The sequence below is a fragment of the Syngnathoides biaculeatus genome, chromosome 15, assembly GCF_019802595.1.
Source record: "Syngnathoides biaculeatus isolate LvHL_M chromosome 15, ASM1980259v1, whole genome shotgun sequence".
In the NCBI taxonomy this organism is placed as follows: domain Eukaryota; kingdom Metazoa; phylum Chordata; class Actinopteri; order Syngnathiformes; family Syngnathidae; genus Syngnathoides; species Syngnathoides biaculeatus.
The window spans coordinates 24,356,195-24,380,023 of NC_084654.1; the positions used below are offsets into that span (position 1 = coordinate 24,356,195).

The following is a 23,829-nucleotide window of genomic DNA, read 5'->3' on the forward strand; positions in this document are numbered from 1 at the left end:
TAATAATAATAAAAATGCCCCAAAAGATGCAAGAAGGGGTCGTTTTGCGCATTTCCTGGGACCCCCCCCAAAACCGCCGAGATTTTTTTTCCGTTGCCGGCCTACTTGAAGGCCCGAATGTCTGACACGCACGACTAACATCATTTCAAAAGTCGCTTTCAAATGTGGTCACACCCCAAAAAAGTCTTGACAAGCGAAGCCCGAAAATACACGACGCGCTCATTTGGAGCCGCCCATTTTTTATTTTCAACCAGCCGAGCAATTTTGTGCAAACGTGACGGACGGAGAATTGCAAATTTTTGTCGTCGCACGTGGTGTAGAAAATGGATTTTGACGACTCGCAGTGACAGGAAAACTCTTACAAGATCTGATTTGGATGAAAGTAAAGACTGAAATGTCATCACGGGCGGCCGGATTCGATCCCGGCCCCGTCTGCGTGGCATTTTCTCCAGGTGGGCATTCCGGTTTCCTCCCACGTCCCAAAAACATTAATTGGACACTCTAAATTTCCCCGAGGTGTGATTGTCTCTATGTGCCCTGCGATTGGCTGGCAACCAGTTCAGGGTGTACCCCGCCTCCTGCCCGTTGAGAGCTCAGATCGGCTGCAACGCTGCCCGCGCCCCTTGTGAGGATAAGCGAAATGCATGGATGGATGCCCGTAGGGGTGATCGTGCGTGCGGCTGCTTGTCTCTATGTGCCCTGCGATTGGCTGACCACCAGTTCGGGGCGTGGCCCGCCTCCTCCCCGTTGACAGCCGGGATAGGCCCCAGCACTCCCTGCGACCCTCGTGAGGATAAGCGGCTAAGAAAATGGATGGATGGATAAATAAGGTACTGAACCCACCTTTTCGGAGGAAACATGGCCCGAGATGCGCATGTTTGCAGGCCGGCTGATACTAACAATGCAATACAAATAAAAAATTAAAATTAAAAATGAAAAAAAACATCTTGGAAAAAATAACCAGTAAACTGCAAAACGGTCAAATTGAAGGCAACGCGAACTTCCGCCTAAATGTGCGAAATGGACTCTTTCTTGCAGTCAGTGGTTAGAAGGGTTCTCTTGCGTCTACATACAGGAAAAAAATGAAATGAAATGAAATGAAATAACAACAACAACAACAACAACACAAAAAAAAATTCCCCGAAAAGGAATGCAACAGGCACAAGTGGGCCGAGGGAACTTTTGCCGCTCGGTGCGCGTCTTATTCCTCTTGCATGCCTTCGCTTTGTCACGCCGGCTTCAGTGTCACGACATCCAGACGTCGCACGCTCTACTTATCCCAAAAGGTCGTCCCCAACAAGCGCGGAAAGCAAATCCAAAAACAAAACCAAAAAATGCAACAGTCAGCGAAATCAAAAATGCCTTTCGATACCGATGCAGATGCAAAAATTTAATTTAAATAATGGAACATCGTGATATCATCCGCGTTTTAGAAAGCAGAACGGGACATGTCATTAGGTACACCTTTATATATATATATATATTATAATAATGTAAAAATAATATCTTTCAATTAAATTTTGGGGGATTTGGTTCGCGCTATAGTTTTGTCATTCATTTGTTATTTTTGAAAAAAATATATACAGTTGTAAAATATTACAAAAAAGTACAATACAATACAATAACAAATATCAAAAACGATAAAAATCTAGCTTCAAATAAAAACTTTCCACTTGTAAAAAAATACTTTAAAAATATTTACATACAATTCTCAATAATAACAAATATCTATTTGAAAAAAAACCCCGCTAAAAATCTAGCTTCACGACAAAACTTTCCAAAAACGACGGGGGTGTCAAAAGGGCGACATCTCACCACCGTGTCTTGATCGTAGAGCTCGATGACGATGATGGGGGGTTCGTCCCGCAGCTCGCCGGCCTCGCCGAACAACTCCACGTTCTCGAAGAGCAGCAGCTGATCCCACGTCGGGCACAACGTCTCGGGCAGCACCTACGAGTTCGTGTTACTCAAGAATCACCGACGCTCAAACTGATTCGAAGATTCGTTTGAATCCAATTTCGCGGGATCTTGCGCGCCGTCCAATCGTGGCGCGGACGCGCGGTCGGCCATTTTGCAACGCATTTGGCCGCTCACCTCCGTGACTTGGCTTTGCGTGGAGAAGAAAACCCGTGCGAAAGGGTCCGACAGTCCGGTGCTGTCGGCGGCAAAGAGGCTGCGAGCTTGGTACATGTGCACCCTCAGCTGGAAGATCTGCTTCACTGTTGCGCGCATATTTCACAAATACATTTTACAAACGCCGGAACCGATCCGGGCCGGTCCCGGCAACGCCAAGACGCCGGAATGGAGCCCAAATGCGCGAGTCTTACTGGTGTAGGTGAGGCTGATGGGCGGCGAGAAGGGCGAGAAGGGCGAGGCGGCCACGCCGACGCCCCTGGAGAGGCGGTTCTCCTCAAATCCGTTCGGAAGTCCGGACAGGTAGTCCTTGCGCTGGCGCTTCAGACCCAACCACAGGTAGATCTCGATTTTGGACTGCACCGTCCAGCCCGCGGGGCCGAAACCTCGCTTACCGGGGATCTTTAAAGATGAAAACAAAAGAAAGAAAGAATGGAGAGAAAAAAAAAAGAAAAAAAATGATTATTATTATTTTTTAAATTCGGTAGCCCAGATCATTCATGAGGTAAATAAATAGATAAATAAAATGTAAAACTGCATGTTGACAATAATAATCATCATCATCACTGTTTACAGATAATGTAATATAATTAATTGAATTCAAATTCAAATCAGGCGACACGGTGGTTCAGTTGCAAAGCATTGGCCTCACTTCTGAGGTACCGGGTTCGATTCCGGACCCGCCTGTGCGGAGTTTGCATGTTCTCCGCCGTGCCTGTGTGGCTTTTCTCCGGGTGGGCGCTCCCGCATCCCAAAAAGATGCAACATTAATTGGACACTCTAAACTGCCCGTAGGTGAGCTGGGATAGGCTACGGCAATCCCCGCAACACCTTGTGAGGATAAGCGGCAAATAAAATGTTGTAAATTGCTCGTAGGTGCGATTGTCTCTATGTGCCCTGCGATTGGCCGGCGACCGGTTCAGGGAGTTCCTGCCCGATGACAGCTGGGATAGGCTCCACCACTCCCCGGGACCTTCGTGAGGATAAGCGGCTCAGAAAATGGAAAGGTGGTTGGATGGACGAAACGAATACGCCGCTGCTGGCACATTCCCCAATCAAGGAAATGAAAGGAAAGTTTGCGGCGCACCCGCAGGAAGATGGTCTTGACTTTTGCGCAGTCCTTCCCTCGCTCCTCGTCCACGGCGGAGAACAAAATGTCTTTGGAGGGAACGCGAGCGTAGGCGATGCGCTTCCCGTTGCCGATCATCCATACGAACACGTCCGGGACGCTGTGCTGAGGCTGCGGGGACAACGTGACGCCGTGACGAAAGGCGGCGGCGGCGGCGCAGACGGGTCCGAGTCGCGCTTACTTCGTCGGCCAGGAATCGCAGCTTTTGGAGGAAGTTGTGCGTCATCTTGACCTTCTCTCGCACCGTACTCTTCTTGACCTGCGACCTCATGGCTTTGGCCTGATGGCCGACGGCTTCCTGCAGTGGCAAAAAAAACCACGCTCATTTCATTTAATAACAATATATTTAGGACAATAACATCACATTCAGCTCAATTTAAATGTAGTTGGTTTACTTTTCAATTCAATGCAATTGAATTTCATTAAAGTGGCTCCAAATTACAATAAAATCATTTCAATAATTTCAATTAAAATGAAATGTGAGTTTCAATTAATTCAATTCTGTCATTTCCAGTTCCAAGAAATTGTTTTTTTTTTGTAAGTAATTTACTCAGAATTCAAAACACATTGCAATTAAATCAATGTAAATGCAAATAAAAACTAAACTTTTCACCTATTTTCGTTGAATAAATTCAAATCCATATTCCAATTTTCTGAAAGGTCATCTGGTTTGATCGGACGTAATCAAATAAAAGTCCAGTACCACTTCGGACATGCAGAGCTTCAGGCGCTCCCTGTCCAGCTTGGTTTTGCCCGACAGGTTCTGGTCCGTGTTCGCCAGCACCAGGAACTGACTGAACGGAGGAGAGAGGGGCGGAGTCAACTCACAGCTTTGCTTTTCTTTTCTTGTGGGTCACTTCCGGGTCGCAGGTACCGACCTGCATCTGTGTCCGAGCTCCTCCAGGACGCCGCGCAGCCGCCGCTCGGGAAAGGCTTTTTCCGTCTTGATGATCTCGTGCACGTCGTTCAGACCTTCCTCCTGCGGGGGAACCAGAACGAGTTCAGCGGGGCGGAGCCTCTCTCGGGAGAAGACGTGGAGGTCGCCGCTTGCCAGCTTGTCGGCGATGTTGTCGATGATGTTGGCGTTGTACAGCCGCCGCCTCTGGTCCTGCCACCAACTCTTGATGTAGATGCACGGCTTGCGCTCGAAGTACGGCAAGTGGAAGTAGTTCCTGCCGGCGGAAAAACACAACACGGATCAAAGCGGTCGGCGCAGTCGCCAGCGAGGCGTTTCGGCGCCGCCGACCGGTCGGTGACGACGGGTTTCATGGGCGGCGTGGTGGCCACGGGCGGCGGGTCCTCGTCCGTGTCCTCCTCGCTGGAGTCGCCGATGAGTTCCGTCTCCTCCTCGCCGTCGTCGTTCTTCTTCTTCCCGAGAAACTTGGGCTGCGTGGCGCCGTCCAGCTCGTTGCCGTAGTAACCTGAGGAGCGTGAGCGCGGCGTTCGGGAACGTGTCCTGAGCTGATGGTTTTCGCAACATCATATTCATACTCCGACTGCTAATAGTAATAATTCCATTTCATTAAACAGATGTAAGAATTGACACAAAGTTAATTAAATTTGAAATATTTATAGTAGCAGTAAGCATAAGAATTGGATTAACTTCACAAAGGTTTGCGTGACGTTAAAAGTGGTTTTGATTTTTTTATGGTTATACAGAGGTAAACTTTTTAGTTAAACCTAGTATGTAATTATGTATATAATTAATTAATGCAATGCAATGCAATGTAATGTAATTCAATAATTGATTAAATAATTATTTTTTAAAATATGTATAGCACTTTGTTTAACATACAGTTGTTTTTTTTTTAAGTAAGTTGAGTTAATTTGGCATATTATGAATACACATTTCTTCTCTAGTAAAAAAAGTGAAGTGACCTTGAAAAAAAAAAAAAAAAAAAAAAAAAATCAAATATGAATATTCAGCCGCCTCCAAAAAAAAAAAAAAAGCTTTCATTTGGAACTAAAGTAATATAAATGATAAGGAAACAGGTTTAAGTATACGTTGAAAATAAAATTTAATTGCATTGAAAAGTACCATCATTTGCGGTCTCCAAGCCGCGACGCTTTCAACCCTGCGGTTTATGCGGGGATGCGGCTAATTTGTAAAGAGTGAGACCGGTGGAATATATGTGCCGAGGAAGTGACTTTTACCGGTCCGGCCCTGCCTGTTCGCGCTGCGCAAACATGTTCCTGCCGTGTCTCAGTGATTTTTACCGGTATGTTTAATTTTTAACCGGGCCTGTTAGCGGGGTTCTAGCATTAGCGCGGCGCCAGCGTTAGCGTTAAATTCTCAGTGTAGCGTCTTCGTTTGTAAATATCTCCTGTTTCAACGTGGGCACTTGCGGCTTTTACACAGCTGCGGCGTTTGTATGCCTGTACCAAATGGTATTTCCTTGACAAATGTCACTAAAATGGTCCAAACTATAAATGGACTGTCAGAGAAATGCAATCAATACAAATGCAGGAAATAAGACGATCCAGTACCGATGGTGACCTCGAAGTTGATGGGCTTGTCGCCGATCTTCCTGTCGATCATGGTGGCCTCCAGGAAGGCGCCGAACAGGAAGAATTCTTCCACCTTCCCGGTGATGTTCTGGAAGACAAACAAGCGCATCTTGTGGGACACAACATAAAACCCAAAACCCCAGAAAAGGACAAACTGGAACAAGTCAAGGTCTGGCTGTGTTTCCTTGGATGAGCGCTCAGGCCGGACCTCGGAGATGTTGGGGATGCCCTCCAGCTGGACCTCGGTGGAGCTGGAGGTGTCGGGCGAGGACGGGTCCAGGATCTCCACGCTCAGACTGATGAGCAGGCGGGCCCTGAAGGACACGCCCTCGCCCAGACCCTCGTTCAGCTCCTGGTACTCGTCCATCAGCGCGTAGGCGCGCGTCGAACCGTACATGTTGACCCAGGCGGGGCCCAGCGTCGGGAGGAACCCTGAAAAATACAAAAATTTGAAAAAAAAAAAACCCCACATGGGCCTGGGGGGGCTGACGGTTTAAGATTAGCATTTCAGGTTAGGGTTATGGTTTTGAATGGTGGTTTGGTTTTTAAGTCCGCGTTACGGTTTCAAATTGGGTTTTATGCGATCCTAGCGAGAATAAGCTATGCTAGTTAGGCTATCAAGTCTGGGTTAAGACTTTCAAATTAGGATCTTACGGTTTCAAAGTAGGGTTAGCGTTACACGTTAGGCTTTCAAGAAAAGGTTTTTAGGGAGTGTTACAAGACAGGATTACGGTTTGAGTTTCAAACTTGGGTGTCAAGTACAAAGTTAGCTTATCCCGCCTGTGTTAGTTTCCGGTGAAGTTAAAGCAAAGGTTCCATTTTCAAATGAAAGCTCCAAACAAAGGTTTCATATCAAGGTTACAAACCAAAATGATGCTTTCAAAGTAGGATTTCAAGACGCGGTTGGTGTTTCAAACGAGTACTTTGCGTTCAAATTAGGAACGAAAAGCCTGCGTTAGCGTTTAGCACGAGCGTTAGCATCGGTAGGTTCTCGTTTGAGTTTCGAGCGGCCATTTTGTGATGTTAATGATCATTTCCAGGGTCCTTCAAAACACGCGATTTGGAGATTTTGTCTACCGGCTGCGATGTTGCGGTCACCTTTGTCGCCGTCGTTGGAGATCTTCCTCAAATCCAGGAAGTGCGTCCCCATGGCGACGTCGTTGACTTTGTCCGAGTCTCGGATTTGGATCTTCATGCGTCTGCAGAGCGGCGGGAACATCTCGGTGAAGACGATCTGCTCGTTCCAGATGGGCTCGTAGCAGCTCTTCTGAACCGACGTCTTGCCCTGGAAACGCACCAAGGCGCTGTTTTCACTTTTTCTTTGGCTTTCTTCGCCAGGCCGCAAAACGAGCGAAATCGGAACGCATTTTGCGGACCTCAGAACGGGAAACGCGGCTCAAGCAAAAATGAAGGTTTCAAATTGAAAGTACAAAGAGTTGTGGATATTATTATTATTTTTATTTTTTTTTTGGGGGGGGGGGTTATAGTTTATGTTTTATATTAGTGGCGGCACGGTGGGGCAGCTGGAAAGCGTAGCCCTCACAGTTTTGAGGTCCCGGGTTCGATCCCGGATCCACCTGTGTGGAGTTTGCGTCTTCTCCCCATGCCTGCGTGGATTTTCTCCAGACACTCCGGTTTCCTCCCACATTCCCAAAATTGATTTTAATTATAATAATTAATAACTTGTAATAAAAATTAATGAATAAATGATTTATTCTTTTTTTTTTTTTACATTAATTGGACACGCTAAAGTGCCTGTAGGTGTGATTGTCTCGATAAGCCCTGCGATGGGCTGGCAACCAATTCTGGGTGTGGCCTTCCTCCTGCCCGTTGACAGCTGGGATTGACTTCAGCGCTCCCTTGTGAGGATAAGCGGCAAAAAAAAAAATGGATGGATTTTTTTACGATATTTGCGTATTTCAATTTGAAAAGTACGACTTTTTTTTTTTTTCCTCAAAAACGTTTTCTTGTCAAACTTCCAACTTTCTCCTCCCCTCCAAAAAGTAAATTTTTTTTAAACGGTCAAAAATGGAACCTTTTTTCTCAAAAAATTAGAAGTCTGCCTCCCAAAATAGACGTTGTTTTGTCCCTCGAAAGTTAAATGAAAAAAACTTCTCGTGTTTGGCGTTCTCGGTAAACTACGGACTTTTTTTTTTTTTTTTTTTTTTTTTTTCTTCAGTACACGGTCGCCGTACGCCGGAGGAGCAAACGGCAAACCTTCTGGCCGGCAAAGTGCACTTGCACGTAGGGGTCCACCAGGTCTTTATTCTCCCCGATGAAGGCCTTCTTGACGTTGGCCATGATGCTCGTGTTCATCCTGGGAAGACCCTCGGCCTTGTACACCTTCAGGAAGTAGCGGGCCCACTGGCGCTCCGCCGGGACCCCGTCCGGGATCAGCAAGTTGCTGGGCGGAGACGAAAAATAAAAGCCGTGCAAAACGGTCGGGCCGAATGCGGCGCGGACATCCCGCACGCGTTCGATTTGAGGAGGTCACCCCTCGACGTCGTCCTCGTCCGACTCGCCGGCCTTGTGCGGGGTCTTGATGGCGTCCCCCTTGGCGACCACGGCCACGTCGCACTTGATGTAACCTTTGCAGCCGGCCGTGATGTCGTCTGGGTCGGACAGCAGCGCCCACTTGTGGTTGAACTGATGGTCTAAAAGAGGAGAGAAGAAGAAGAAGAAGAAGAAAGGGGGGGGGGGTCGGGGTGGGGATGATGAAACTGGAGTCCATAACCTTGTCTAATCGGAAGAAAAAAGTTGTGACATTAAAAAAAAAAAAAAAAAACATAACATTTGTGCAATAATTTGGGAATTATGTCATGGAAAATATGGAATATATGAATATAAATATATATATATAAAAAGTGACTTTCTGAATGTGAAAAATCGGCTGCTCATTTGAGAATTTGGGGTGCGGTAATTTAAGGAATGCGAATGATCGCTTTCAAGCAATCTGCAGAAATATTTGAAAATGGAAGCGCTGGAGAGATGCAGAACGAGGACGGAAATATTTGAACATTCATTCGGGAAGTTGGGCAGGGAAAATAGGAAGTGCTGAAAAATTTGGGAATTTCGCTCAGATGAGGAATAAATGAGCTGCACATTATTAAGTTGGAAAATTTTGAATAACAACAGAATGAGTTCAATTTGGGGAAATGTCTCTTTTCATTTTTTTCCCGTGAAAAATGCAAACTCGTAGGGGGGAGAAGACGTTTCAAAAATGTGAAAATGACTTCCTTGGGAAGTGCTGAATAATAAAACTGCATACGTGTAAAAGAACTGTTTCATAACAATAATAATAGAAATATGCATACGCGGCTTACCCGGTTGTGAGTAAATGGTGCCGACGTCCATTTTAAAAGTCCCCACCACCGTTCCGCTTCGCAGGAGGTTTTTGGAGTGAAGGACCTGTTGGAGATGGCAAAATTTATATATTAAATATATATATATATATTTTTTTTTTTTTTTGTCTGAACGAAAAGAAGCGTAACTGTGACGACGAAGCGGCGCTTACAGACAACTTGAGGATCTTGTCAAACATCACATCCGGAGGGACGTGGAAGTCAAAGACAAAATACTGAAAAATCAAAGTTGAAATCTTAACATATGAAAGTTCGCTGACTTGAGTCGTAGGTCATAATAGTTGATTATGATCCCATTTATTTATGTTGATGTCACTAGCCTATTTATTGATATATTTATGTAGTCATTGTGAAGTGATTGGAAGTCATTTTTATGTTCAGATCTGTGCTGTATTAACAAAGTATCCCATGTACTGTATTAAAAGTACATCTCTTTCTTTATAAATATACTGTATATGCATTCATTTTTGTATTTTTACCGTATATTTGTTGTAGAATGATTGCAAGGTACTGAGACTTGGTTTCTATTTTCTATATTTACATTTTATGATACGTATTCATGAAAATCTATGTATTTATTGTGCTCAAAATTGTGAACAGGTAAATAGAATTCCATATTTTAGTTGCATTTATCTATTTAAAAAAATACAAACATCTATACATTTTTTTAATGTTCCAGTTTTTAATTTACAGTCAAGGGTTCATTTAGTTGTTTTTGTTTTTTTATTTATTTGTATTTATTATTCGGTAATTGCACAAAATGTGTAGTATATGCACGAAATGTTAATTCTTCAAAATGATTAAAAAGATGTATATTGTCTATGTAATTGTTTTGAATGATCATTTGAAGGAGCTGAAAAAAAAATGAAAAATGTGTTTGATTTTTTTTATGTATGTAACGAAAGCGCCGACCGACCTCGTTGTAGTACGGACAGTTGGTGGACTCCTTCATGGACGTGTACTTCTTGTCTTCGCCGATCTCCACGCACACCATGGGGTCCATGTTGAGACCCACCAGCTGCCGGGCCTCGATCACGGTCACGCTCACCTGTGCCGGTACGCAGTTAAGTCAATACAAAATAAAATATCGCAATGTATGTTAAAAAAAAAAAAAAGAATTTCAAATTTATGAACTACTTTTGGAATCAGAAATCAACAGTCATGGTTTATAAACTATTGTTGATGTTTGGTAACTTGTAAATGCTTGTAATATTTCAACATTATCATTTATGACATGACAATTTGACATTTTGTACAGATTTGAACAAAAATCCGCCTTCGCGGGCCACATAGAATCACGTGGCGGGCCGGATCTGGCCCCCATGCCTCGAGTTTGACACCTGTGGCAAGCAATAGCAGAGTGAGGATTAAAAAAAAAAAAAAAAATCTGAAATAATATTTTTGCAAAAACAGACAAAAGAGATTTCATTAAAAGGTGGAAGCACAGATGTGAGTTATCCTTGATCTTACTTGGTAGTCCACCGGCCGGCCGGAACTGGGCTCCATCTTGATGTCAGGTTTGGACCTGTGGATCAACGATTCGGGTCAACGGAACACCACAATGGGGTTTTTCGGCGTGTCGTCACGTCCAGTTGGACCTCTTGTTGGAGACGTTGGTGGTGACGGCGGTGACCGAGGCCAGGGAGATGGCGTCCGGGTCCAAGCATCCCCCCGTGAACCCGGCCTGCCGGTCCAGGTCCAGGACGGCCGGCTCATCTAAACAATGACAACGCCGACGTCAATTTGGAGTCGGGTCAAAATCTACTTGGCGTGGGAAAACTTTTCAGTTCTTAATCCTCCTTTTATGTCGACAGTCACATTTGAGTTCATATTACAAATTACAAATGTGTAATTGCTTAAGCAAGCTTCGAAATGGTTTGAGAATATGAACCATTACAAATATTTATACATATAATAAGCATATTTATTTAGATACACATATAAAATAAAAGACATGAAGAATGGAAAGGCAGGCAATACTATGAGATTGCTACTGTGATAATGGAAATACTCTGCATGTATTTTTTAAAGCACAAAATTTGGCGATAAAGAATAATAACAAATTTGAATATGCTGAAAAAATTATTAAACTGGGAAATATGTGCTAAAAAAAAAAAAAAAAAAAAAAAATCACATTTTTCGCTTTGAAACATTTGCTAAATTTGTATACACAATCATTACATTTTGCATATGCTGTTAAAAAAAATGACAAAATTTGGAGACCTAAGTTTTTAAAAATTGAGATGTACATATATGTTGTCTTCAAAAATAGACCATCATGGGTTTTTTTTATATTCTCTGATATCAAAGACTTGCTTTTAAAGAGAAATCACAAAATTTGTCAGTATGTGTGTGTTTTTCTTTAAAAAAACAAAAATGCTGTATTTAAATGGTTAAAAAAAACAACAACAAAAATTAAACCATGCCTATTTCTGCTGTGCCTAATAAACAAATATAACTGGAAGATTAAATATTGTGCAACTTGGTTATAAGCACAGGCAAACTGTCATCTAGTGAATTTGCAAATAAGTCAGCACGCAAGCAAACCAGGTCTACTGTGGTTTTGGTTCCCCCCTGGTCCGTCCGTCTCGGTGAGCCGGACTTACCTCCGTTCTTGTCCATCTTATTTCCACGCTGCTTGCCGCGCTTCATGACTCGAACGCTGCGCTTGATCTGCTTAGGACAGAAATTTTGATCAGAAAGTCATTCTCAAAGTGGGATCCATGCAGTGCCGGTTATAGATTAGTTATTAGAGGTTCCAATCCCCCCCCCCCCAGCTATGCGCTTGTCCCCCCCACGTATGGAAGCAAATATGTGCCACCGGGATTTAAATTAAAAATGCCACTGAACATTTTAAGTCGTAAAAATTATTAAGTGATCACATTTTCCATAGCTGTATTTCAGTTTAACTTTTCAATGTTAACAAATTCGCCATATAAAAAAAAAAAAAAAATTCAACCTTTAAAATTCAAACACAATAATTTCAATCTCCTGAGATTCAACTGGCGACAATTCGCTGTGTGCAATTCACCGTCTAAATTCAGCGTTAAGAAGGCAGGGTTACTTCAGGTCAGAACCCAACACCCAGCCAATCAAGTCACGCTTTCTGAGTCACGTGACGTCACGTACTAAGAAAGCGTAACTGCGATTGGCTGCTTGTTAACTTTTTAAATTCAGTTAATTTTCAGTGGCATTGTTAATTCAAAACCTGGTGGCACATATTTACTTCCATAATTCCCCCCATGAAACAAATTAGTAATAGCGAGGACATTGTCACGTGAGACGACTATTTGGTCAAAAATCGGTCTCATCACACCCCCCCCCCCCCCCCCATGACAAAATGCATTGGGTGATTATTTTCTCTCCGTCATTATGTAATGCAAAAATTTAAAAAAATAATAAAGGAAAAGTGATCAAACTCCTTGTGACACAAATTCCTGTGCCGATAAATAAAATGAGGGACCCAGCAAAAAATTGCCCCGTGACCTGTTTTGGTCCCCGGTGCCTGAGCTTGGAAACCCATTGTAGAAAAAAATGCCACAGTCGGGTCGGCCCGTCCTGCATCAGTCATGAGAAGAACTTATGAATTATTCAAATGACTTTATGTGATCGTTACACAGGATACATTTCAAAAGCAAGGTGGGAAAAAAAAAAAAGACACAAACTCGACACTTTGACGATTGTTTAACTCTCCATACAGCTCCAATTTAAGCAATTTATGATATAAAACATATTTCTGAAAATATTACGAGTTGCAAGTCATATGAATCGATGATACTGTACATACCGGTTAATGTAGTAATGCTTTTGTCTCCAAGGTGACTCAAATCCAAGACTCTCCTCTGAAATAAAAAAAAAAAACAAAAAAAACATAAAAAAAAAAAAACAATAAGTCTATATGAACATTTCGGACTTTTTTTTTTTTTTTTTTTTTGGACACGACGCCACCCAGAATCGGAATGAGCTCGACAAGCGGGCTCGGAGCGAAGTGATACGCGCCCGCGAGATGAATAGTGCATGAGCGCCGAACTCGACACCGGTAAGTAGAACTTGGAGCCGCCGAGCGACCAATCGACAACTTGATGGAAAAAAAAATAAATAACTAAACAAAATAAAAACAAAAAAACTTTCAGATCCTGAATGCGCTCAAATATTATTTGAGATCATCATACTTGCATACATAGTAACACAGATTTTAAATTATTACACATCACGTACTAAAGTTCAATGCGAATGTTTACACCAAAAATACAACGGCGAGAAAAAAATGACCAGATTAATATGACAAACAATAATACTGTACTGCCACATACAGGAAATAAATGCTTTGGAAAAAATAATATACAACCAAAAATGTTTTCCGTTTGCAAAGAAATAACAACAGTTTTGTTTTTTTTTTTTTTAAATGTAATTTACTATGAAACACATTCAAAATATGCATATATGCATAAAATACATGTACATATCCTATGATTAAAAATAGTAAATATGAAATGTGAAATTAATTAAATTAATGAAATGGTACAATAACAGTACAATATAACGGAAAAAAAAACATCCCATAAAAATGCAATAAAATAAATATTACTTTTTAGTTTGAATGAAAATACATACAAAATAGGTACACCATTTTTATATTTAAAAAAAATACACTACATTGAAAATACACTCATCACTGTGAAATACACTTCAAACAAAATAATGTACATAGAAAATAGATTGTGTATTTTGTAATGAAATATTTTCACAACATCACAGGCGTAAATTAAAGACTATTTGGAAGAGTCTAACATGTTTTCAAACGGGGGGGGGGGCGACAACATTTTGCAAGGAAGAAAACACAACATTGCGCAATTATGCGTGGAAAATATGCATATAAAAAAAAATGGCGGTGACGTTACAGAAGCGAGCGCAACTTTAAGGCCGCCGCCTCATCAATTACGCATCCACGAGGACGTCTTAAGTTGCTGGTGTCAAATCCAACGTCACTTAATTATTCACACGCTGCACACTGAGTCTTGCTTGACACCCCAAAAAACGCAATCATGATTATCATTATTAGCACATCGGGAATATGGATTGCCTCCCCCTGGTCTTTATGAACAGCTTCTGAATATGTCAAGATGATATTTTATGGCCGTTATTGCTCGTTTGTGTTGCTTCCAGTTGAGCCGTTGAGTGATTGTGTTTTAATTACTGGATTCAACGGCGCCGAACGGTGAAGGCAGCAGTCAGCAAAAGGTTCTCCGGCTTCACTCGGGAACCGGCGCCGTTGGCCGGTTTACATCGGATGACAAATTCAGTAAAGCCTCGGTTCTCGAACGTCCCCGTTTTTTAACAAATCGGTTTTCAAACGAAAATTTCGCAATTTTTTTTTGCTTCTGTTTTTGAACGGAAACCAGTACTCAAACGCCCCTGACAAAACCTGGAAATAAAATGTAGTGCGCGGCCAGACCAGGTCACCTGCGACGCGCTTTGATGTGAATTCCCACGCCTAACCTAACCCTATTATATAAAGTATTTATACCATACATCTATTTCTACAATGCAGTTTATTATCAGGAAAAGCTAAAAAACAAATGCTTTAAAAAGCCAAATTTTTTAGGCTTGGAACGCATTATTTCTTTTTCCATTCATTGTAATGGGAAACATTGATTTGGTTTTCGAACGATTCACTTTTCGAACCGTTTTCTGGAACGGATTGTGGTCGAGAACCGAGGCATCGCTGTAATCGTTGTAGTTTAGCAATATGACTTTTTCCTGAATTGTAAGGAGGGAAAGTGTTACATTTAACTTGGAGGCTTTTAACAAGACGAGGACACCATGGATTTGAACCTGGATCCTCAGAACTGTGAGGCCAACGCCGCAACCGGTTGCTCCATCGTGCCGCCTAAAATTAAATACCGGTACACTGAAAAAAACTTGAATATTTTGTCAAATAACAATTAAAAAACTTGGATAACTTACTAAAGTTTAGACCAAATGCAACAATTAAAACTGAGTATAGTAATGAAGTATTTTGTTACTTTCCACCACTTTTTAAAGTTTTTTCTGTTTTCTTTTTCTAACATCACCCTTCCTGGTTGGATCGCGGCCTCCCTGACTCGATACCAACCTTACCTTAGGTCCGCGGCTCGGCCGATTCCGTGCACGCCACACGACCTCGGCGGTGTCGGGTGTCTTCATGACGCGCGACAAAACCGCCGTCCGGGATCCCGGCGTGAATTCGACCCGTGAGGGATTTTGCGGAATCTGTGTAGAAAAAAAAAACATTGCCTCTTCGTGAGAACCTAAATCGGTGTGAATTTCAAAAGTCGCTTGTTTTCTTGTGGCCTGCGACCATGCCAGGGTGTACTCTTGCCCCAAAGTCACCTGGGGCGAAAGTCCGGCTGACCATGACCCTGAACAGGATAAAGTCGATTCTGAGAAGTGGTTTGGAAAATGGGTGGGCGGAGACTAATCTTTTACTTTAAGTGAAATATTCCAATATACAGTACGACCTCGGTTCTCGACCACAATCCGTTCCAGAAGGCGGTTCGAGAACCGATCTGTTCGAAAACCGAATCGGTATTTCCCGCGTCTGCGTACAGAGGCTGCGTTATACACAATAACAATGTGCGTCGTGGATCAGCTGGTTACGATATTTCCGGGTCTTGTTGCAGGCCTTCGAGTGCCGATTTTCGTTCAAAAATAGAAGCAAAAAAAAAAAAAACAATTTGTTTGAGAACTGAGACGTTTGAGAACCGAGTATTCACCGTAATTAACTTTACTTTACTTGAAAAACAGTCCTCAGACTGGATCTCACGAGATTCTAATTAAATACACCCTCCAAGAATCACGGGTATAAAAAAAAAAAAAAAATACATATCTTTCCGCCTCAACAGCTGAGGGGCTGATGTCATAGAATCTTGTTGTCATGGTAACGCCCGTGACGAAGTAGATGAGGGAAACACTGCATCCCTGTGGCTGCTTCCAACCTTATCGTTTATTAAAGTGACACGGGCCTTTTTACCCCCCACCCGCCTCGCCTCGTCCTCGCCGAGCGAAAGTAAAGCGGAACAGCACACCAGGGAGGAGGAAAGCCTTTTTATAGACCCCCCACCCGGTACAGTCGCGTAACTCAGGAGTGGAAGAAGAGCAGTTCTTGTTTGGCCCGCTGATGGCTTAGCAGCTGATGCAGGGGAGCAGCAACGGACCCCCAGGCTTCTCCAAACACAAATTGAAAGGAGGAGGAAGAAGAAGAGGAGGAGGCGGAGGAAGAGGATGGAGTTAGACTCAGCGTCGGTATGCGAGGCTCCGTAGTCGGCATGCCCGAAGAGAAGAAGAAGAGCGGCACCCCTCCGTGGCAGGGTCCGGTGAGGAGGACGGCACGAGATGGTGAGTCCGGACCATCTCGTTCATTACAGACGATGAGGTCACAACCGCACGTTGTTGTCACTGCGCACTCGCTAACAAACAGGCCACAATAATCGCGGTCGGTACGGCTACGGCGGCGTCCAATCCAAGTGGTGGCCCGAGGGTGTTTTGCACAGTAATGTGGGTGCATGGATGACGATCCGTCACGAGATCTACCCGTGAGCGTGATTACAGCAACGTGGAATAAACGACGCCAGCAAGGTGCTAAAGCAAGCCGCTCGTGCGTTGCAAAGCCACGTTCAAGTGTCAAATCTCTCTTAGAATGTTAGCGTTGGATTTAGGGTTAGGACCGCTTATTAGGGTTACCGTTAGGCCACTGAGCCCCGGTCAGGATTATTAGCACACTACTTTAGCGTTGCCATCAGTCAACTCATCTATAAGTAGATCCCTGATTTAGGGTTAGAGTGTGACCCTAAACCACTTATTTTGTGTGAGTCCTCTCATTTAGGGTTAGTTCTAGACCATAGAATTAGGGTTAGGATTAGTCCCCTGGTTTAAAATGAGTTCCCTGATTTAGGGTTCAGTTTAGACCATTGATTTAGGGTTAGTGTCATGGTCCTGCCGGTCCAGCCCTGGCTGTGCGGGTGCCCGCGCGTTCGCGCTGATTGGGAGGCGCACACCTGCGCCTCTTGCTGGCTGATTGGCCCCGGTGTATATAGGACCATGGGGACGACTGGTCCGGCAGCAGATCGTCGCAACTCATGCCCCGTTCCTGCACTCCCATATATCTGATCGACAACCCGTGTGTACCGACCACCGCCCGTTCTCCGACCTACCCCGTAAGCCTGACTCCTGCGATACTCCTGCCTGCTTTGATCGTTCTCACGTGTACCGACTCCTGCCTGCCCGCTGACCTGCTCTCTCCGCCCGACGTCCCGACTACCGCCGCTCCACCGACTGCCTGACCGATCCCCGACCTTGTAATAGTAAACGTTTTTCCCGAATTGCACCTGCGTCTCCCAACTCCTGCATTTGGGTCCTACCTCCGTTCCGATGGGTCGTGACAGTTAGGATTGGTACTCTGGTTTAGGGTTGGGATTAATCCTCTGATTTCGAGTCAGACCTTTGGATTGGACCCCTGGTTTAAAACCTGAAATGGGCAAAACCCTTTAAGCAACAGTGATGTATTGACGCCATTGTGTTTGTGATTGCAGTGGCCAGTGGAACAAATGTGGACGAGAGGCTTAAAGCTGCCCGGGAAAGGAGAGAGGAGCAACAGCGGTTACTCGGTGCGTGGAGAAATACTCTGAATAAGTCCTTCTATGTACCATGGCGAGAAAGTGACGAGTCCTTTTCTATATTTGTGGTCCCCAATTGAAGCGTCGCGGGTGAACACCAGGTTTGAACGGGAGCAGCGGGCCAAGCTTCACTATGAGCAGCTGCTACAGGAGCGCCAGAAGAAGCTCCAGGAGCAAAAACTCAAGGAAGACAGGAGGCGCGCTGCCGTAGAGGAGAAGCGACAGCAGCACCTCAAGGAGGAGAAAGCGAGTTCTTCAAAAAGTTTTGACACTTTGGAATGAGCTCTGAGGGAGGGGGCAGGGAATACAGCTAGCAGGGTTGGGAGAGAGTCAAATACTCATGCGGTATATGTAGGCCTTGACCTTCAATTTCATGTGAGTCCAAGTTACTGCGGCAAAGATCAAGCAACTCAAGTCTAGACCCCACAAAATGTCAAGCAGAACCAGTCGAGTTCATCAAATCATAATTCAAGTCATGAAAACATCTGGCACATTAGCTACTTTGCTGGTCGCAAGGTATATTTGCGTTTTGTTTTGTTTTTGAGGTCTACAAAACCGGTTCCTGTATTGTCCATTGTAGTACTTTATGGCCTTTTCTTATAAACAAAACAGACGTGAATGTTTGAACAGCTATCTGTGAGCTCAACTGCGAAGCTAACTAAAGGTTAGCTGTCATTTTGGTTTCATTTTAATGTTTTGTTGCAATTGCCTCTCTTTGAGTTGCAAACCTTGGAGTTTTCCCCCCATTCTCTTTCTCCCAAATTTTATCCTAATCCTAATCCTAATCGTTTGGATTTAGACAGGATGTAAAATTGGGGGTCAGTATTGATGTACGTGTAAGGCACCAGATTTCAGGTTAAACGCTTGATTTTAGGGTTATAGAGCCCTGAGTAAGCCCTTGTTTATCTCGGGCTCATGAAGTGGTAGGGTTAGATTTGTGATTTAAATGAGACCCTGGATTTGGGGGAAGGGTTATGGCTAGGGTTAAGGCTATGTCATGTTAGGTGAGGACCACGATTTAGGGTTGAAACACAGATACAGGGCTAGGGCTTAAAAATAGCATTAAGCACATGAGTCTAGGGTTACGGTTAAGGGTAGACCCATGGTTCCAGACTACATTTAAGGTCAGGGTGTAGAGGCCGCTTCTAGCGATTGGACAGACCGTTACTTTTTATTAGAGCAGTATAAGGAACACCTGTGCATCAATAATCAGGATGACATACAATAAATACATCTTTTTTTCCAAATAATAAGGAGCGAAATGAATCTGCTGTACGCCGGACCCAGGAGAAGAGCCAAAGAGCCCAACAGAGCTTCAGCCAAAATGTGAGAGGCAGGAAGCCCGCAAAAAACGGTAACCTGGGTGTCCAACATCGTGTTTGTGTGTTCCTGTGTTTTTAAACTTCTATTCTCACGTGGCTTAACTTTTCCTGGCACATCTTATCTTAAACCCCACGCTGCCCCATCCATGCGTTAGCTCCACGTCACATAGCGCTCAGCACATGGGAGAAGAACCTGGTGTGTCGCCTGCTAACCCCCACGAGCTCTTATCTGGCCCGGAGCAAGAGTGCTACTGGCCAGTCAGGAGAAGAAGGTACCGACCCCCAGCTGGATGCAATGAATCATGGCAATGGCTTGCTGATTAAAAAAAAAAAAACAAATCTTCTGCGCTCTTTGATGACTAATGCTTTTCTTCTCCCATTCTTCTCACACACATTCCCATTCTGTCCACTCTTCTTCCATCTAACATTCCCTGCACATTCCCCACGCTAACGGCAATGAATGCCGACTCAGTTGTTCATATTTGTCGCCGTGCAGTTTCCTTTTACTCCACGAGCAGTAGCAGCCCAAGCAGTACGCCGCAGAAGGTCCACGACGCCAGACTCCGGATCCAGAGGCCCCAAACGCAGAGAGCCAAAAATCTGAAGTCCCAGATTGACAGACTGCAGAACCAAAGACCCCAGATTCAGAAATCTCCGATTCAGATACCGCAGAAGCAGAGGCCAATGGAGCAGAAACTCCAGAGCCAGAAATACCAGATGCAGAGAACCCACAACATGAGGCCCCAGAGCTCCTCAACATACCTGAGTCCCAGCCACATCCAAAGCAGAAACTCCGGTGGTGTACAGGTGACACTTTGATTTGAAGTAAAAGTTTTGACAAAGACAAGTTAACATGTGGACAGGATGGACGGATGGATGGATGGATGGATGGATGGATGGATGGATGGATGGATAGACTGAATCCAGTAGCTGAGGATATCTGTCAAGTCACAGCATTTTTGATAGCAGCAACATACTGTCCCATCCTTAGTTTATTGTATGACATATTTGTCCGTTTTATATTTTATCACCGTTTTTGTTTAGCCCAAAGCAACTACAAGGCACAACGCGAAGAAGACGACTCCAAACCTGAGTCTACATGCTCACTCACCTGTAAACAATAAGGCTGCCACTAAAATGAGCAGAACAGAGTCTTCGCCCTCTCCAGAACGGTAGGTGACAACAAATTATGTAATATGGTGACAACGCGAGAAACTTTTTCATCTCCTTCGGAAGGGCTCACAGGAGATCGGGCCACCGGCACTCCATCCCTCTTCAACTGGACCTTGAGTCGGTTCCCGAGGAAGATGTTCCCATTGGCAACTCAGCCCTGTCACCCGGCAACTCCAGGCCTGCCAAGACCTCTGTCGAAAACAAGATGGAGGATTCATCTGAGGCTCTGCGCTCCGAGATGGAAACAGAAAGCAGAACCGCGGGAGATGGCAGTGAGTTTGGACAAGACTTGGTTCTTGAATGAAATGCGATGGGAGAGATTTTCCACAATTAGGTCTCTCTGAGATAATGAGAGACAATGATAATAGAATTTGGTTTCCATTGTTAGGTCCCTCGAAGACGCTTCCCCCTCCGGACGAAGCCCAGCTGAGGCCCAAGAGTGGTACCACCGACCCAGAAGAGGCCTCTCGCCTGCTGATGGAGAGGAGGCGAGAGGCCCGGTTGCTCAGGGAGCTGGAGGAACGGGAGCGCCTGGAAACGGTCGAAGCTGAAAGGTAAGTGCTGAAATGTAACGGCTAGTCAGAACCATACAATTCATCTCCCCTGTCCTGGATGTCTAGGCGAAGTCGCGAGGAGCTGGAGCGCCACAGGGCTCAGGAGCGAGCCCGGCAGCAGGCTGAGGCCGAGTGTCTGATTGCCGAAAAGCAAAGACGCGAGGAAGAAGAGCATCGGCGGGCAGAGGAGGAGAGAGCTCAGGCTATGCGGGAAGCGGCTCTTCTGCACAAGAAGGTGGGGAGCGAAAACATGACCGACATCCCTAAACGCGAACAGACTTACCCTAAATCAGGGCTACATCAATAAATTTACTGGCAGTCTAATCGTATCCCGAAAAATCAAAGCTTTAATCGTAAATCAGGGATCTAATTTATCTTATCAAGGAATTAACGCTAAAACAGTACCTTGAACCACAGCCCTAACCGCAAATCATGGGTTTAACCTAAAATTTTTTTCTTACCGCCTTGCCCTAAATTCACAAGTGTAACACTAGTCTCGAATCCCGAACCTCTAAAAACTAGCCCTAATCCTAAACCCCTGACCAAGAACTACAAACCTCGGTTTGCATGGAAAACACCAGATTTACAGCTACATGCCAACTCTCTTGGCCTTTTTTCTTCAGAATTGTGTGGCTTTTGAATCATTTTCATGACTGGTGACCCATCAATCAGATCGATCAGTTCTTTTTTTGGGGGGTTGGGCAGGGTGATCAAGCCAAGACGGGCCATCCATGCTTCCTAAAACCAGAATCTTGATGTATGTTGGATGGTTTCACGTAGAGGAATGGATTTTTTTTCTACATTTTAAGTCTGAGGGAAGTCTCTCGTCTATTATCTCTGTGGGGACCCCCAAGATGCAAAGAAGGGGGTCTCGTATCATGACTCAACTCAAATCAGACAAAGTGTGCGATGCGGAAGATTTACGAAAGGCTCGACTTGACTACCCTCCTCATTAACGTGGCGCTGACTTGAAACGTAAAGGTTTTGAACTTGCACATACCGGATCTGACTTATTCCTACATGACAATGCAGAGGGAGGAGGAACAAGCCAGAGAGCGAGAGAAAGCTGACCAGTTGCAGAAGGAGCGTGAGCTCCTCTCGCAGAAAGAAGACGCAGAGCGACAAGTCAGGAAAAAGGTGACGGTTTTTTTTTCCCCCCTCATCATATCTGTGTTCAGGGCTTGGGGGGGGAGGCAGTGGTCCAGCGCCCGTTCCCCTCCCCATGGGACTGGTTGAGGCACTTCGGCTGGGCACAGGAACTCCAAGGGTCCTGGGTGTTCGGGGGTGTCCCCCTGGTCGGGTCACTTGTGTTGGGACATTCTCGCTGATGTGCCGGCTAAGCAACTCCGTACACCAGTTGACTAACATGCATGTGATATGAAGTTCTTTCTAACTAATACGTTCGATAGAAACTCTATAGACTTTGATTACATGTCCTAGAATTACTAATAACAACACAATAACATATAAACGCACAACCCCAAGAGAGAAAACCCGCACAAGCACAGAGAGAACTGTTGTTTTTTTTTTTTTTTTTTTTATTGTCTTCATCATCGTAGTATACTAATGGGACAGAAGTAGTAGTATTGCTAGTAGTACTGTTAACGGTCTTGTTATTGTTTTGGTAGTACGCAATGGATCCAAATGCACATGTCACATTTCACCCCTCACTAAGTCCGCAATATCTTTATCTGGCTACCTTTGATAGCGACACAAAGTCGCTAGTGTCTGAGCCGCGCTTGTTAATAATACGAGCCTTCCGTCTTGACAGAGAGGTTGAATGTTATTCCAAATGTTATCATGGCACTCAAAGCCCTTTGGTCCCTGCAGCGACTGGAGGAGATCATGCGCAGGACCAGAAGAACAGTTTCTCCTGACACGGTAGGATTCACCCCGCAGAGTCTTGTGACCCTCTCAAACATTACAGCTCTTTGTCTGAAACGACTTCACTTTTTTTTTTCTTTTTTACTTGTATTCACAGAAATCAACAACGATGACTATCTTACCGAAGGAGAACAGTGAGCCCCCTGTGCAGCCGGTGGTTTCCACGCCCTCGCGGACAGTCGTAGGTGATAAGGACGTCAATGATGACATAGTGCCAGTGGTGGCCTTTAAGGAGCGGCGGTCTCTCCGGACTCTCACAGGTCTGGAAGACATTCAGACACACCAAAGAGCGGGTGAGACCACGTGACAAATGCCAAAGACTTAAATGCCTTGAATAGCCTTCGTTGGTATGTGTTTAGCTCCTGAATCTTTGTAAATAGCCACGTGGTCACATTTTTATCACCTAACTGCCTTAACTGCGAAATCCCTGAACTCAATCCTAAAGCCTCTAACCTTGATCCAGTCCATTTAACTTTTAATGAGCAATGCAATGATTTCCTTCCATCTTCGCCGGCTCTGATTTGATCCCGACCGCTGTTTATCCTCAGAGGTCATCTGAGCTGCGACGTCTCAGCCAAGCACAATCAAGTCGACGTTCCACTTGGAGGACTCCGACCGTGGCCAACTTCTTCTTTGTTTCGTTTGAAGGAAAACGCCGTTGAGGGGTCACTTTAGCACATCACCTTTATCGACGAATATCAGCTTTTTTTCCCTCCAAATCTTCACGTGGCTGTTGTGAACTTGGCAACACACTCCTCGGTATTTGTTACTGCTTAAGTGCTTTGCGTGCGGTTACAATAGCATCCAATCCTGTCCGTAGTGCAAGAAAACACACATTTACAAGCTGCTAAAGAACCTTAAAGACTTTGCTTTTACAAGTGTTGGATAATGTATTTTTGCACAAATTGTAATGGTTTTGCTTGGTCATAATAATAACATATGCAAAGCTTACCACTACCCACAGTAGTTTATTCTTGTTACATTAAAGCCTATAAAAATAAATCAACATTTAAATGATAAGTTCTTGTCGCTTGTTAGCAATTAGGTTTAAGTATATTGTAGATGTTACGCTATTTGTTCAAGGCAGACAGTGTCTTTGTTTACTTCCCC

General features: G+C 44.3%; 2 protein-coding genes across 2 annotated transcripts in view; one reads left to right on the forward strand and one right to left on the reverse strand.

Annotated features, from left to right (window-relative positions):
* LOC133513574 (otoferlin-like) overlaps nt 1-22,979 on the reverse strand; it is a 36,377-nt gene extending 13,398 nt beyond the window's left edge. The window contains exons 1-23 of the mRNA XM_061844474.1: nt 22,842-22,979; nt 15,253-15,384; nt 12,920-12,974; nt 11,739-11,805; nt 10,731-10,848; nt 10,603-10,657; nt 10,049-10,180; nt 9,285-9,347; nt 9,094-9,178; nt 8,265-8,424; nt 7,988-8,174; nt 6,869-7,055; nt 5,979-6,202; nt 5,750-5,858; nt 4,509-4,683; nt 4,314-4,434; nt 4,141-4,241; nt 3,966-4,056; nt 3,444-3,560; nt 3,221-3,373; nt 2,328-2,535; nt 2,095-2,219; nt 1,816-1,950 (exon numbers count right to left, since the gene is read on the reverse strand). Of these exons, the coding sequence (XP_061700458.1) occupies nt 1,816-1,950; nt 2,095-2,219; nt 2,328-2,535; nt 3,221-3,373; nt 3,444-3,560; nt 3,966-4,056; nt 4,141-4,241; nt 4,314-4,434; nt 4,509-4,683; nt 5,750-5,858; nt 5,979-6,202; nt 6,869-7,055; nt 7,988-8,174; nt 8,265-8,424; nt 9,094-9,178; nt 9,285-9,347; nt 10,049-10,180; nt 10,603-10,657; nt 10,731-10,848; nt 11,739-11,784 (2,592 nt within the window). The 5' untranslated portion in view covers nt 11,785-11,805; nt 12,920-12,974; nt 15,253-15,384; nt 22,842-22,979. The remainder of the gene's footprint in view (nt 1-1,815; nt 1,951-2,094; nt 2,220-2,327; nt 2,536-3,220; nt 3,374-3,443; nt 3,561-3,965; nt 4,057-4,140; nt 4,242-4,313; nt 4,435-4,508; nt 4,684-5,749; nt 5,859-5,978; nt 6,203-6,868; nt 7,056-7,987; nt 8,175-8,264; nt 8,425-9,093; nt 9,179-9,284; nt 9,348-10,048; nt 10,181-10,602; nt 10,658-10,730; nt 10,849-11,738; nt 11,806-12,919; nt 12,975-15,252; nt 15,385-22,841) is intronic.
* Nucleotides 16,440-23,402, forward strand: LOC133513522 (ensconsin-like). The gene is made up of 16 exons (XM_061844385.1): nt 16,440-16,509; nt 16,592-16,706; nt 17,269-17,327; nt 17,703-17,777; nt 17,869-18,032; nt 19,041-19,140; nt 19,264-19,380; nt 19,581-19,915; nt 20,153-20,280; nt 20,345-20,553; nt 20,670-20,835; nt 20,902-21,070; nt 21,868-21,972; nt 22,666-22,716; nt 22,817-23,012; nt 23,268-23,402. Exons 1-16 carry the CDS (start codon nt 16,440-16,442, stop codon nt 23,276-23,278), a joined length of 2,070 nt encoding a protein of 689 aa, XP_061700369.1. The 3' UTR covers nt 23,279-23,402.
* Nucleotides 23,403-23,829: the final 427 nt, after the last annotated feature.